Source organism: Euprymna scolopes, chromosome 33, assembly GCF_053919585.1.
Source record: "Euprymna scolopes isolate OS-2025 chromosome 33, ASM5391958v1, whole genome shotgun sequence".
NCBI classification, from domain to species: domain Eukaryota; kingdom Metazoa; phylum Mollusca; class Cephalopoda; order Sepiida; family Sepiolidae; genus Euprymna; species Euprymna scolopes.
The window spans coordinates 63,792,832-63,806,345 of record NC_136514.1 but is presented as its reverse complement, the minus strand read 5'-3'; the positions used below and the strand labels follow the sequence as shown (position 1 = coordinate 63,806,345).

Genomic DNA, 13,514 nt, shown 5'->3' with positions numbered 1-13,514 from the left:
AAAAGAAAAAAAAGTGTTTCCTTTTTAACTATATATTAAAAGTGATAAGAACTTGTAAATATTTTCTACTTTTTAGCTTGGTAAAATGCGTCTCCAGATTCCTTGCCGTTGCAGCACATGCACCCACCTACAATGTTTCGATGCATTCACATTTCTTATGATGAACGAGAAGAAACCTACATGGATTTGCCCTGTCTGTGATAAATCTGCAGCATTTGATAAACTCATCATTGATGGGTGAGTCCCTCCCTACCTACTTTTGTATTCATTAGAATATAATAACAAATTGTCTTCTTTTGAAACCATGCCTATGGAATGCATAACCATAGATCTATCTGCATTCATCACACATAAATCTATTAAGAGTTCCTGTCTACTTAATAAATTTAAGTTAGTAAGTATTATTTTCTTCAGAGAAAATAGTGACCCATATACAGTATAATGTCACCGTTTATTTCATCTTCACAAACAATAGAGTGGTAGGTGCAAGCTATTGGCTTGTGTTTCTCTCTAGCAGGTTATTGTTGGCACACATTAGACTATCTGATTTCAGCACAATTGTCTTTTTATTAGAAATTTAAAGCCGACTTTGGTTGTGTGTTGACCTAACTAAAGCTGCCTGCTTTAGTAAACTCACTTAGTGATCAGACTTGTCTCTTCTGGAAATATAGATAACCTACACTCAAATCTTCATCCTTAGACTTGCAAAAAAGATTTTGCTAGTTAACATGATTACTACCAACATTGTTATAATTGGAAAAATGAACTTTCAGTATTATTCCAAGACATCATACAATAGTAAGACTGATTTTTCTATATGAATAAAATTGTTATTTGATAATAAGATTAAGTACTTGGTAAATTTTAACTTTATAAATACTTTATATTTACCTCTTATCTGTAATAGGAAACATTTTGGTGAATCAAAAGTTGAATAGTATTTAAATAACGGTTGTGGTCTTGTTTAGAGTTATCACAACATAAAGGTGTTCACTGCGAGCGGTTAAACTACGCACGTTTGGCTTACATAATGACAGACAAATCTGTACTATCAGAGGTGTTAACTACCCCAGAACACCCCCTTCCGAAGATTTATTTCTTCGAAATAGTTTTTCCTTTTCGGGTTGACCTCCAGTTTCCTTTTTCTGTCGGAATGACATATTTTGGTACTAGTTTGAAGGGGTTCCAGGTCAAATGCGTCATACAGTAGGTCCAATGTCCCTTCTGGCAGCGTTTCACTTAACTCGTTCATGTTTGCGTATCTGGTTCAAGTGTTTCTTATGCATGAAATGTTGTCCTTCCACCATGTAGACCATACGGCCGATCTTGTTCTTGATTGTTCCCTGCTTCCAAAATGTATTATCTTTGTGCATCTGGAAGAATATTTTTTTTCCTGGCATGTAATTCTTTTTGTGAACAGTTGTCTTTGCGCGTTTTACTTGTTTTAGCAATAGTTTGTCAAAGACTGGCCATATTTTTCTTGTGAACATCACTTCCGCCGGAGACATCTAGGATGGCATATTCTCGTTAGGCGTTATGTGGTACACCTGAAGAAATGGTTGCAACGCTTTTTCGGATAGTGTCCTTTGCCTTCTTCAAAGCCTTCTTCAAGGTGTTCACTAATCTTTTAGCCTGTCCGTTTGATCTGGGGTGGTAAGTTGGAGTTGTGATGTGGTCCACTTGGAAGTCCTCTATGAACTCTTTAAAGTCCTCTGATGTAAATTGTCGACCACTCTGAACCATGCAAATGCATAAAGAGTTTTTATAGTGAAATCTGTAGTTGGGCTTTTTCACCCAAAGACTTCAGGCTTCTTAGAGAAGATGTCCACTTCTGCCATTGAGCAGAGAGGTAGTACTATCCATCAAGTGGTCCCACATAGTTCACGTGTATCCGTGACCATTCGTAGTCAGTTTTAGGCCATGGGCTAAATTAAATTGGTGGCACTTTAACAGCTAGTGCACATCCTCTGCATGCTTTCACCTTTTCTTCAATATCCTTGCCCATGTTTTTCCATTAAACTTTTCATTCTGATGGCACTAGAGTGTCTTACGTGAAAATCCTTTAAGATTTTCTTTTGGGGGGTCGCTGGAACAACTACTCTCTCCCGATATAATAATACCTGGTTGCATGTTGAGAAAACCTCTGCTACATGTTCAACAGCCTGCAGTTTTCCTTAATTTCTCTTATAAAATCGTCGTTTTCAGCTTCTTTCCTTATATCATCCAGAGTAATTGGAAGTTCTTTCACAGTGTTGCATAGGATTGAACTATAATCTCTCTCTGATCATAGTGATTCAATCACAGAGTCTTCAAGTGGTTCACCATTCTTTAGTATGAACTGGAATAGCCCGTCTGCGTGTCCTAACTTCTTTGATAGAAGGAACTCCATATCAAAATCATAATTTAGTAGCAGTGTTTCCCATCTTTGGAGCCTGTTTGCCATATGTGTCGGTAACTTTTCCTTCGAGCCGAAAACAGAGATTAGCGATTTGTGGTCCGTTTGAAGTTTAAAATGTGCTCCATGGAGAAATCTGTGAAATCTTGTTACTGTGAAAATGATGCTTAAGGATTCTTTCTCATAGAACCATTGAGCATTTTATGCAACGATAATGTCTGAATCTGGGTTGTAATGGGGCAGGAATAGTTTCAATGTGAGCACCTCTTTTAGCTTTTTGAATACCATCTTGCATTCCGTGGTCCAGTTCCAAACCTTGTCCTTCTTAAGTAGTTTATTTAAAGGTGGAAAATGTGTGCATATTAGAAATGAAGGCTTGATCGTAATTAGCTAGGTCTAAAAACCTTTGCTGTGTTATGACGTGTGGCTTAGGCATATTTTTTATTGCTATGAACGTTTCTGAATCAGCCTGTCTACTATTCCTATCTATTATCTGCCTTAGGTATTTTTAGGTGGTTAAGAAAAAAAATTCACATTTGGTGTCTTTAAGTGTGAAGCCGCACTCGTTTATCTTTTTGAATACCTGAAAAACGTGTTTTCTATGTTGCTCTATAGATTCACTTTTCATTAGAATGTCATCCAGGTATCCGATGGAAAAATCAAGGCCGCTCAACATTGTGTCGATTATCTGTTGAAAGATAGCTGGTGTGACTTTGATCCCGAAAGCTAAACTATTGAACTTAAATAATAGTTCCCCGTGAGTGATAATGCACAAATGTTTTGAACTTTTTTCTTCAACGGGAATCTGTAGGTATGCTTTGCTCAGATTTATTTTTGAGAATATTTTCCCTCCATTTAGTTATCGTAAAAAAACTTCCTCAAGGCTGGGTTGCAGGTAATGATCATCTTTAAGTGCTGCATTCAACCCGGTCGAGAAATCTGCACAGACTGATATCCTTTAATTTTTTTCTTTACATACACAGTGGGAGCAGCCCACTTGCTGTAGTCAACTGGGGTCAAAATTCCTGCTGTGATGAGTGTCCAGTTTTCTACGGCTATCTTTTGTATAGAAGCAAATAGTATGCTGCGTTTCTTCTTGAAGTTTGGGGTGGCATTGTCTTGTAACTTGAACTTCGTCTCCATTTTGTACAGCAACCTAGTTTGTTCGAAAAAACATTGGGGGAAAAACTCATGCAAGCCGTTCTTTAGTTTTTCAACTTCGGCTGTAAGGTTGTCCACTTTTTTACAAAAATCGCTAATCGAAGAGTCACAATTTTTTTAATCCAGTTTGTCCCAAATATGTAACGAGTATTTTTTAATGCAAACATCTTAAGATTCAATGGTTTTCCCTTCAACGTTATGTTAGTGGTAGCCTCACGTTCAAATCTTATTCTTTTTCCATTGAATGAGCAACTTTTTTGGTTCTCATCATCTTCGGTTTTCCAATTTTGCACTAAGCAAGGTTTATTATGGACAAATCCGAACCACTATCAAGTTGAAGTCTCACATTCTGGTCTCCAATTTTTACCGTCATGTACTTACGTACATTTTCATCCTCCGCTTCAGTCCTAGTTGTTTTTATGTAGCTCTGCAATGTGAGGTTTTGTATCCATTGTATCTGTACCGATTACATTTGCTGGGACCGGTATGGACAATCCTTCTGCCAGTGGAGTTCTCCACATCCTTAGCATGGATAACGAGGTAATTCCGGCTTCTTTTCGGATTTTTCTGGAGGGTTATGTTTGGCTTTCGCTTGACTGTTTGAAGAGCAAGATTTTTTTGTTACTTCGTACCTTTTTAATGTGTACTACACCTGCCTCTTCTATATTTTTGGAATCTTGCTTTTCCGAGATGATTCTTTCGCATTCCTCAGTCAATTGTTGAAGGGTTATGTTTGGTTCCTTTTCCAATCTGTTTAGTGCCCGGCGTCTGAGTTCAGTGTCCTTGATCAACACTAAGCCTTGAATGAAAATCAAGACTTTGAAGTTGTCACAATGTCTATTTACGGCTGGAGCAAATGTGGTATAATCTTGGTCTTTTTTGCATGTCAGATTGATGCATTTCCATCTTTTATGGAATAAGCTAATTCTTGGACAGTATAATTCCATCCTTATCTGTGCCAAAATCAAAACGTAGATTCCATGAACAAAGCTTCTTTCTTAGAAGTGCACGCCTGTGGAACTCTGTTCCGGTTGCCTGTTTCCCACCTGGCTACAACCTGGATGTCTTCAAGTCCAATGTAAACAAATTCCTGATGAACCGCTCCCTTAAGACACTTTATCAAATCTCTAACACTAACGTGCTGTACACACAATAACCCTTATCCCTGAGTGGCTTCCAAGCCTTGATAATTGGTGACTACCTTGTAAAAAAAAAAAGAAAAAAAGAGAGTTCATTGTCCCATCGTTTGTCTGTTTAAGGATGATGTAATCCATAAACTTATGTTCCGCTGCTCCTAATCTTTGCAATAAAAGACAAACCTTCATCTGCTCGCTCCATGACTTACAATCAGTCCTGAATACGTCAAGAAATCTGTGAAAATAGGCTTTGAAAGTTGAATTGAAATCCCTTTTCATAGCAAAATTCCAGTCGAGTATTCACATTGTTGTCCTGAATTCTCGTAATGAAGTGAATGCAGTTTCAATCCATCATAGAGTTGATATACTTTTTGTTTTACCGAGAAAACAAAAATCATCCAGATTATCGACAGAGAAATTTTTAGGTTACAGTAATAAAATATTTCTTCAAATATATACTGTAAAACGAAAATGGCTTCTTGCAAAGAGCAAAAATTAAGATATTTGCACAAGTGAAATTAGCCAGCCCACAAGAAAAAGCTTTTTTTTCTTTTCTTTTCGTAAAGTTTTTAAAACCAAAAATGTTGACTTTCAATGAACAGTCTAAAAATAAAGGCTTTTGGATAAAGAAAAAAAAAATCTAGGGTAATGTTTTATTTCAAATTTAAAAACTTTGTATGCAAAGTTTTTAAATTTGAAATAAAACATTACCCTAGCACAAACCAAAAGTTAGAAATAAATTAGGTCAATTGTTTAACAATATATGCATTTTCTCATGTTTTTTACACTACCTTTTCAGTAAAAATGTTATATTTTTGTTAAAACACAAGATTAAGCAAGGAAATTTGCTATATAAGTGTATTTCTGTGCAAGGAACCAGGATATGCTACTGAAAACCTCCGATAATTTCCATGTATCCATTAAAAAAAGATTAGAGAACCCAAAGCTAAATTGTAATGTATTTTATGTACAAAAAACTAAAATCTAAATCTAGGACTCTTTAAAAATGAATATATTGCAATATTTCTTTGGTATTAATGTAAATAAATACCTTCCGTTACCCCTCCCCAACCGACCGCCTGTTCAAAATATGATTCTACCTTTATAGACGTGAGAACACTTTGAAAAACTTTAATGAAAGATAAACAAAAATTTTTGAATTTAATGTAAAATGATTTCCCATCTTGAACCATTCCAGCATTTTAGGGCAGTTAACCCATTTTTTTTTTTCTATGGTAGATAAATCCTGGGAGTTTTTTTTTTTTTTTTTTCCTTTCTAAAAGGCGATTATGTGTGGTTTTAAGAGGGTCTTTGTGCAATTATGAGACGGTGAGGAGGTTGCCACTCTGACTTTGATAGGGCTAAGAGAAATTATGTGTGAACATCCTGAAGACGTGATAAAAACAAAAAAACAATTTTAGAATTTAGAGTGGGGGTTGGTTTCACATAAATTCACCATTTTGAGACCATTCTAGCATTTTAGGACAGTCGACCAATTTATTTTTTTATGGGAGAATCATCATGTGCATTTTTCTTTAAGGAAAAGTCTTCTTTTTGATGCTTATATGTAGCTTAATGAAGAATTGTGTTTGGTGGGGAGCTCTGCCACTCGGACTTAGTGTTATTGTTAGGGCTAAGGTTTTAGGAGGAGGCTTGCTACTCGTACCTAGAGTTAGATCTAAGATTAAGCGAGTTTTTTATTTTGTTAGTGTTTGACATCTATTGTGAAACTTTACAAGAATTACAACGAACAGACAAAAGTAAATGTTATTTAAAACAAGTGACGTCACTAACAGAAAACGTGACCTTTGGAAAAGTATGAAGTATTTTTTGTTCCACTTATTTCAATATTTAAAAAGAAAAAAAAAAAAAAACGGTACTTCTATAGTTTATCGCCAAAAATGGAGATGCCATTTTTTTTTCGGGCACCTGTCATTAGAATCAGAGGAATAATCAGTATTTTAAACTATGACGGAAGTAGGAAATAAATAACAAAAAGTGAAACTAGATATTAATTACTTCCGGAAAGAAGTATGAAAAAAAAGTAAATAAAGAAAGTCAAAGAGAACATATCCGTAATTGGAAATGTTTCGATTTAATTAATGAAAATGGGAAAGTTTTTCATGAAACGTATATATTTTTATTATTAGAAACAGAAAATGAAGATGACATATTCATAATTGTTTAAACTGGCCGAGTGTCATTTGAAAAGCAAAACATTTATAGTATAAAAATCTATCTAAATATAATTGTAAAGAAAGACATTTCTTGAAAAGACTTTTTAAGAAAATATAATTTTAATAAAACACTTTTGTAATTTTTTTTGTTATTTATTTCCTACTTTGGTCATAGTTTAAAATACTGATTTCTTCCTCTGATTTTAACAACAGGTGCCCGGAAAAAAAATGTCTCCATTTTTGGCGATAAACTGTAGAAGAACCAAAAAAATTTTTTGTCAAAGCTGACAAATTGTGCACAAATTTTGAATGAATTTGATTTTTATTTTTAATTACATTTTATGTCTTTTTCTACTGTTTTTGCTTCTTACCTGAGCACCCCCGACAAATATTTAAATATCAATTGCGCATTTTTTTTTTTTTTTTTTTTTTTTTTTTTTATAATCAGCTAGATTAGTTTCCATTCAATAATAATCTGCTGAAAACAAAAAAGACAAAAATTTAAAAAAATATAAAAAAAGTTGTACTGCACACATGAACCAAAAAAATAATATTTCACATCTTGTGTTGTTCAAAGTGAAACAATATTTTTTAAATGTGACTACTATCCAAATTTTTTAAATATTTATATGGTTGATAACAAAATAGCTCTAACTAAACATGTAAGAAATTATTTTATAACCAGATTGTGATTTAAAAAAAAAATCGATCTGGAATAAAAAATCAACAACAAAAAAAAAAAAACGTCTGTTTACAATTTGCAATTGCTGCTGATGATGCAATACTACATCAGTCTACATTCAAACTAAAAACTATGTTTTTCTGGATATCAAGTTTTTAAATTGCTACGTACCACAAGAGAAAACAATATACAATTATTCTTTCAACAGATAAACATAGTAAAAAGATGGTTTTATTTAACAGTGGGTGTCTAAAGAAAATTTTGTTTTACATTTTCCAAACTCATGTTGAAATTTTTTTTTTTTTTTTTTTTTTACACAACAAGAAAACGAGTGGTCAAATATATTTCGAGCACCTGAAACTATTAAAATTGACATCTCTTCTGGCTAGTTTCCAAATTTCATTTAAAAATTCTTAATACAAACATGGTACGGACATTTACAAATGGGGGGGGGTACAAAATCTTACCCAAAACACCATTTTATGATGTTGACGTTTAATTGCTTTATTTGTTTAAAACTTTTAAACAATATAATTTACGATATTATTTATTAATTCATTTGAAAGTATATTCATTTCCGAACAAAACAGTGGTATTTTGAAGATTTAAAGTGCTTTGGTTTGTAAAATATGACTATTCTAACAGAGCCCTTTTGAAATCTTTGATTATCCAAAGTGTTTTATCATTCATGTGTATTACTAGTCTAAGAAGGATCTGATTATATTAAGTAATCATCTAGTAATACTATATGATTTCATTTTCATCCAAATCCATGCCTGAGTTCTTACAGCAGAGTGAGAGGGGAGGTATCTAATCATGTTAAAGCAATTTGAGGGGATTGAGAAGTGTAGCTTAGTTTCATTTATGCTAAGATATCAAAGTAGTTTAGTATGAGAAATGATTTATATTATCTAGATTAGTTCTAAGCCCTCAGATATTTGTGAATGCAAGCCTCAAGAGAGGAAGTAAATTGGTTTTGTTTAAGTGAGTGTCTTGTTTGATCATATATTTTCTTTGAAATGTCATTTAATTTGTTTCAGTTTTAGGGTAAAATAGATGTGTTTAATACCAATATGCACACACACATGCACATTGTTTATTAGTTGTCTCTGCTAAAATCTTTGAGTCATTAATCAAGCACTAGTCCATCACTTTGTAAATGGTAAACTTTTTGACTGACAATATGGATTTTTCCTAACAAATATTATCATTATTTTTTATATTTAAAAATTTTAACCTAGTTTGATATCTTTCTAAACTTGTTATAAAGACATTATTTTGCTACAAAAAGAAAAACATTTGAAGTCCAAACTAGACTCTTCATATTAGATTTGTGTTATAAGTTCTATAAAAATACTCATTTGTACCATACAATTACAATGCATGACCACTAGCTGCTGTTGATTCTCTATTCAGGTAATCTTCATTTGAGCAACCTCTGATTATCATCATAATATCCAGGCAATAAAACGGATTTAATCACAACTTTCAGTCATAAAAATTTATATGGAATTCAAATGTAGACTTTAAAAGATATTTACCTAAATAAATTCTTGATTAAAAAAATTTTTCTTTTATGTCTAAAAAAATGAAATCCTTGTTTACTTTTTACAAAGATATTAACACTTTTTTTTAAAAATAGATCTAAGAGGAAGTATTTTACAAAAATCTTCCAACTGATCCAAAGTATCTGAATATTTTATTTTTTGCAAATAAATAATGGAAAGTAATTTTTATTTTTGTCCAAATTCAGAGGTGGATTGTTTGTACAGTAAAAACTGATCTTGTATCTAACCCTGTCTTTATGGAAACGCGAGTAAATCTGAACACATTGTAAACAAAATATACAAATCTGTTAAAACTGTATAATCGGCATTGCATGAATTTGCATGTTTTTATTTTAATGAATAACTAAAGAAAATTGTTTTAAAATTCTTCAGAAACACTTCATAAATAAATAGATTTGTTATTAGAGCGAAATTCGAAAATCAAAATATTTCAAGTAAAACCAATGGTATCTACTTGTCATGTTAAGTAATGAACATATTCAAAAATGATGAAAACAATTAGGTAGAAAATGATAATTTAAAATTTTTTAATTGGCCTAATATTTTTAGTTTTCAGGAAATAGTTACCTTTCTTGTTACGAGTCAACCTGTTTTTTATTTTTTTTAAAAAGCAAAAATCAATTTTCAGTAATTGTCTTTGAAAACTATTTTCATTAATAAATTTTCAGTACTTATGCAGATTTTTTACTCGACTTATCTAAGTGTTCACTCATCTTTGCCTGGAACATAATCCTAACAATCTGATGTAAGACGCTGATCAACCAATGACAATGTGTGGCAATGAGCAGACGACTTTCAGATTGAAAGAAAAGAAAAAAGAAACTAGGTCTTATAGGTCTTTTAAAGTTTGACTGGTGATTTATTTTTAATTTTACTTTTTACAAAGATTTTCTTATCACAGTTTGAAGTTTGTTATCCAGGTTTGTTATTGTTAATTATTTGAAAATTATTTTTAAACGAAATGTAATTGTTTTGCTTATTATAATGAATGTAAAAAATGATTTTAGGTTGTTTGTTGAAATTCTTCAACAATCTGCTGGCTGTACAGAAATCCAGTTCAGTGAAGATGGTTCATGGAGTCCTCTACGAGCTGTCAAGGAAACCCTAGTGATAAGCAGTCCTGTCATAAAAAGTTCATCTATATCAGGTAATGGACTCTTTTCATTTAAGTGATTTTATTAAATTCATAAACCTTATATTTAAGTTGATTTCTTTTTGTTTTCAACAACAATTGCTTTTGATAAGAATCAAATGAAACATTGAATTATTGTGACATTGTATATCTACTCATGATTTGTAAGCCTCAGTAGGGAAATGAAAGAATAAATTCTTAGCATCAAATGAAGAAATTTTCTGTTTCTCTGAGAAATGTTTGCATGTGAAAATAATTTTATAATTGAAGGCAATAGTTTTCATCCATTTCAAAGTAAAAATAAATGCAACTTTAAGAAATATTTTTATAGCATAAGGCCGGGGGGGGGGGCGGTCTTTTATAATTAAATTGACCGAAAATTAGATAAATTATATAGACCTTTTTTCTTTTAATTGTTTGCCTCTTTCAAATCATATTTGTGCAACTAAGTTTGTCATTATTTATATATGATAGTTATTTTTCAATCAAAATACTGTGTATGTAAGAATTTGATCTTCATGTATTTAATGTATTTATTACTTGATGTTCAATAACAATTTTTCATATTTAAGTTCGTTATAAAATTTATAGAAATTAGTTTAAGCGTTATTTGAAAGTAGAAATATTAACAATGAGTTGAAATTCTTTTTTTTCATTCCAAGTTAATAGTTTATCATGAAGGCTTTTATGCAAAATAAATTTGAACAAAACAAATAAAAATTGAATATTTTTTAAATCAATAACGTATGAAATGATTTAAATGGTTTTTATTTTTATTATTTATTCATTTAAAAAAATTTGTTTACATTCGATCTTCAGTTATTTAATATTTATTATTTTAGCAAATACATTTATATGTTTAATTTAAGTTGATTATCAATTTTAGAGAAATTAGAAATTTATTATTTTTTGTTTAATTTTTTGCTACCCATAGTTAGAACATGTTTGACATGGGTTACTTTATAAACTTTTAATAACATTTAATCATTTTTTTTTTTTTTTTTTTTTTTTTTTTTTTTTTTTTTGTTTTGTTTTGATCAGGATCACCAGAAAAAAAATCCACCCCACAACATGATGTAATTGATTTGACTATGGATTCCTCATCAGATGAGGAAGATCTCACACAACGTGTAACCCCTTCACGGACTCCCAGTACATCACAGACCAGTAATTCTTCAGGGTATGTGAATCCACCTGCTATTCATGTTAACAGACTATCTTTTTATTCCATTTAATTCATGTAGTTATCACCTTTGGTTACATTACACAAGACCTTTACTAATTGCTAAGTATAATGCACAACAGATTCATTATGGTGTCATTTCTTTTACTGACATCAACTTTTTATGCACAATTCATTCTTGAACTTTTTACCTTATAGGCCATATGTAATTACACATTTTGCCACAATTTGAAATTCCTTTTTTTAAAACTTGAGACATTGTAGATTTATGACAAATATTAAAAGATATATTTAATATCTAATGCACTTTGTTGCAGATTTATGACAAAATATTAAAAGATATATTTAATATCCAATGCACTTTGTTGTAGATTTATGACAAAATATTAAAAGATACATGTAATATCCAATGCAACTTTGTTGTAGATTTATGACAAACAAAATATTAAAAGATATATTTAATATCTAATGCACTTTGTTGTAGATTTATGACAAACAAAATATGAAAAGATATATTTAATATCCAATGAAACTTTGTTGTAGATTTATGACAAACAAAATATTAAAAGATATATTTAATATCCAATGCACTTTGTTGTAGATTTATGACAAATAAAATATTAAAAGATATATTTAATATCCAATGCAACTTTGTTGTAGATTTATGACAAATATTAAAAGATATATTTAATATCCAATGCAACTTTGTTGTAGATTTATGACAAATATTAAAAGATATATTTAATATCCAATGCAACTTGTTTGTAGATTTATGACAAAATATTAAAAGATATATTTAATATCCAATGCACTTTGTTGTAGATTTATGACAAAATATTAAAAGATATATTTAATATCCAATGCAACTTTGTTGTAGATTTATGACAAATATTAAAAGATATATTCAATATCCAATGCAACTTTGTTGTAGATTTATGATAAATATTAAAAGATATATTTAATATCCAGTGCAACTTTGTTGTAGATTTATGACAAATATTAAAAGATATATTCAATATCCAATGCAACTTTTTTGTAGATTTATGACAAAATATTAAGATATATTTTTAATATCCAATGCACTTTGTTGTAGATTTATGACAAAATATTAAAAGATATATTTAATATCCAATGCAACTTTGTTGTAGATTTATGACAAATATTAAAAGATATATTTAATATCCAATGCAACTTTGTTCATTCTATAAAATTTTCTACATTTGTTTCATTCCTTTTTACTCCTTTTATTACTTTGACTGCAAATCAATCCTTTTTCAGTTATTTAATACTGAAAAACTGTATTTATGCATACAATTAATTGAACACAAGTTTTTATATTACCAAAGCTATTGTCCGTTCATATTTTTTCCAGGGATGTGAGTTTTCTGCGTTTTAGGAGGTTTCCACTTTTTAGCCAGAAAAGTCTTATTTCCACTTAAATTGCTTGAGCCTCTCATGGATGTGAATTCCCTATTTCTTGGTTGGAATCCAGGATCTATTAGGTTACAAGGACCCCTCAAAATAAGCAACAAAAAAAAGACACCTTCAGGTTAACACTAGTTGACTTTTGATGCACGCTGTAAAAAAACAAAAAATATATTAAAATGTAAAATATTTTTTAAAAGAAAAAAAATTTGATTATGCTTATTAGAATGTTAAATATAGATGATTGAAAAGAATGAATTTAGAATGATAAAGATACAATCTCTGCATTTCTTTTATTAAAACGTTTTGTAAATAAAAAAAAAAATGCATGCTGTATTAAGAAATAACTTTAATATCACCCCCTCCTATTTTCTTAAAATAAATCTTTCCTTATATTAAAAATGATCCTTGTAACAAAAAAAACAAACAACTGTTTTCTTATGTTTCTTTACAGATGCAATGCGCATCGATAATCAACCAATGTTTACTTGAGAGCGTCTCTTTTGTTTTACATATTTTGTGGAGTCCTTGAAATGTAACTGATCCAAAATCTTTTTTTTTTCTTTATAAATAAGAAAAGGCTGATTTCTGCCAAATCGCTAAGTCCTCATACTTCAATATTTTTCTAGATTTTATTTTCTTTCTCTCTCATTTC

General features: G+C 30.6%; 1 protein-coding gene across 9 annotated transcripts in view; it reads left to right on the top strand.

Moving 5' to 3' along the window:
* Nucleotides 1–13,514, top strand: part of LOC145258267 (E3 SUMO-protein ligase PIAS2-like) — a 319,485-nt gene that overhangs the window by 265,482 nt on the left and 40,489 nt on the right. For all 9 annotated transcript variants that reach the window (XM_080116258.1, XM_080116255.1, XM_080116257.1 and 6 more), the window contains 3 exons: nt 77–237; nt 10,127–10,266; nt 11,293–11,431. In XM_080116258.1, coding sequence (XP_079972384.1) covers nt 77–237; nt 10,127–10,266; nt 11,293–11,431 — 440 coding nt within the window. The remainder of the gene's footprint in view (nt 1–76; nt 238–10,126; nt 10,267–11,292; nt 11,432–13,514) is intronic.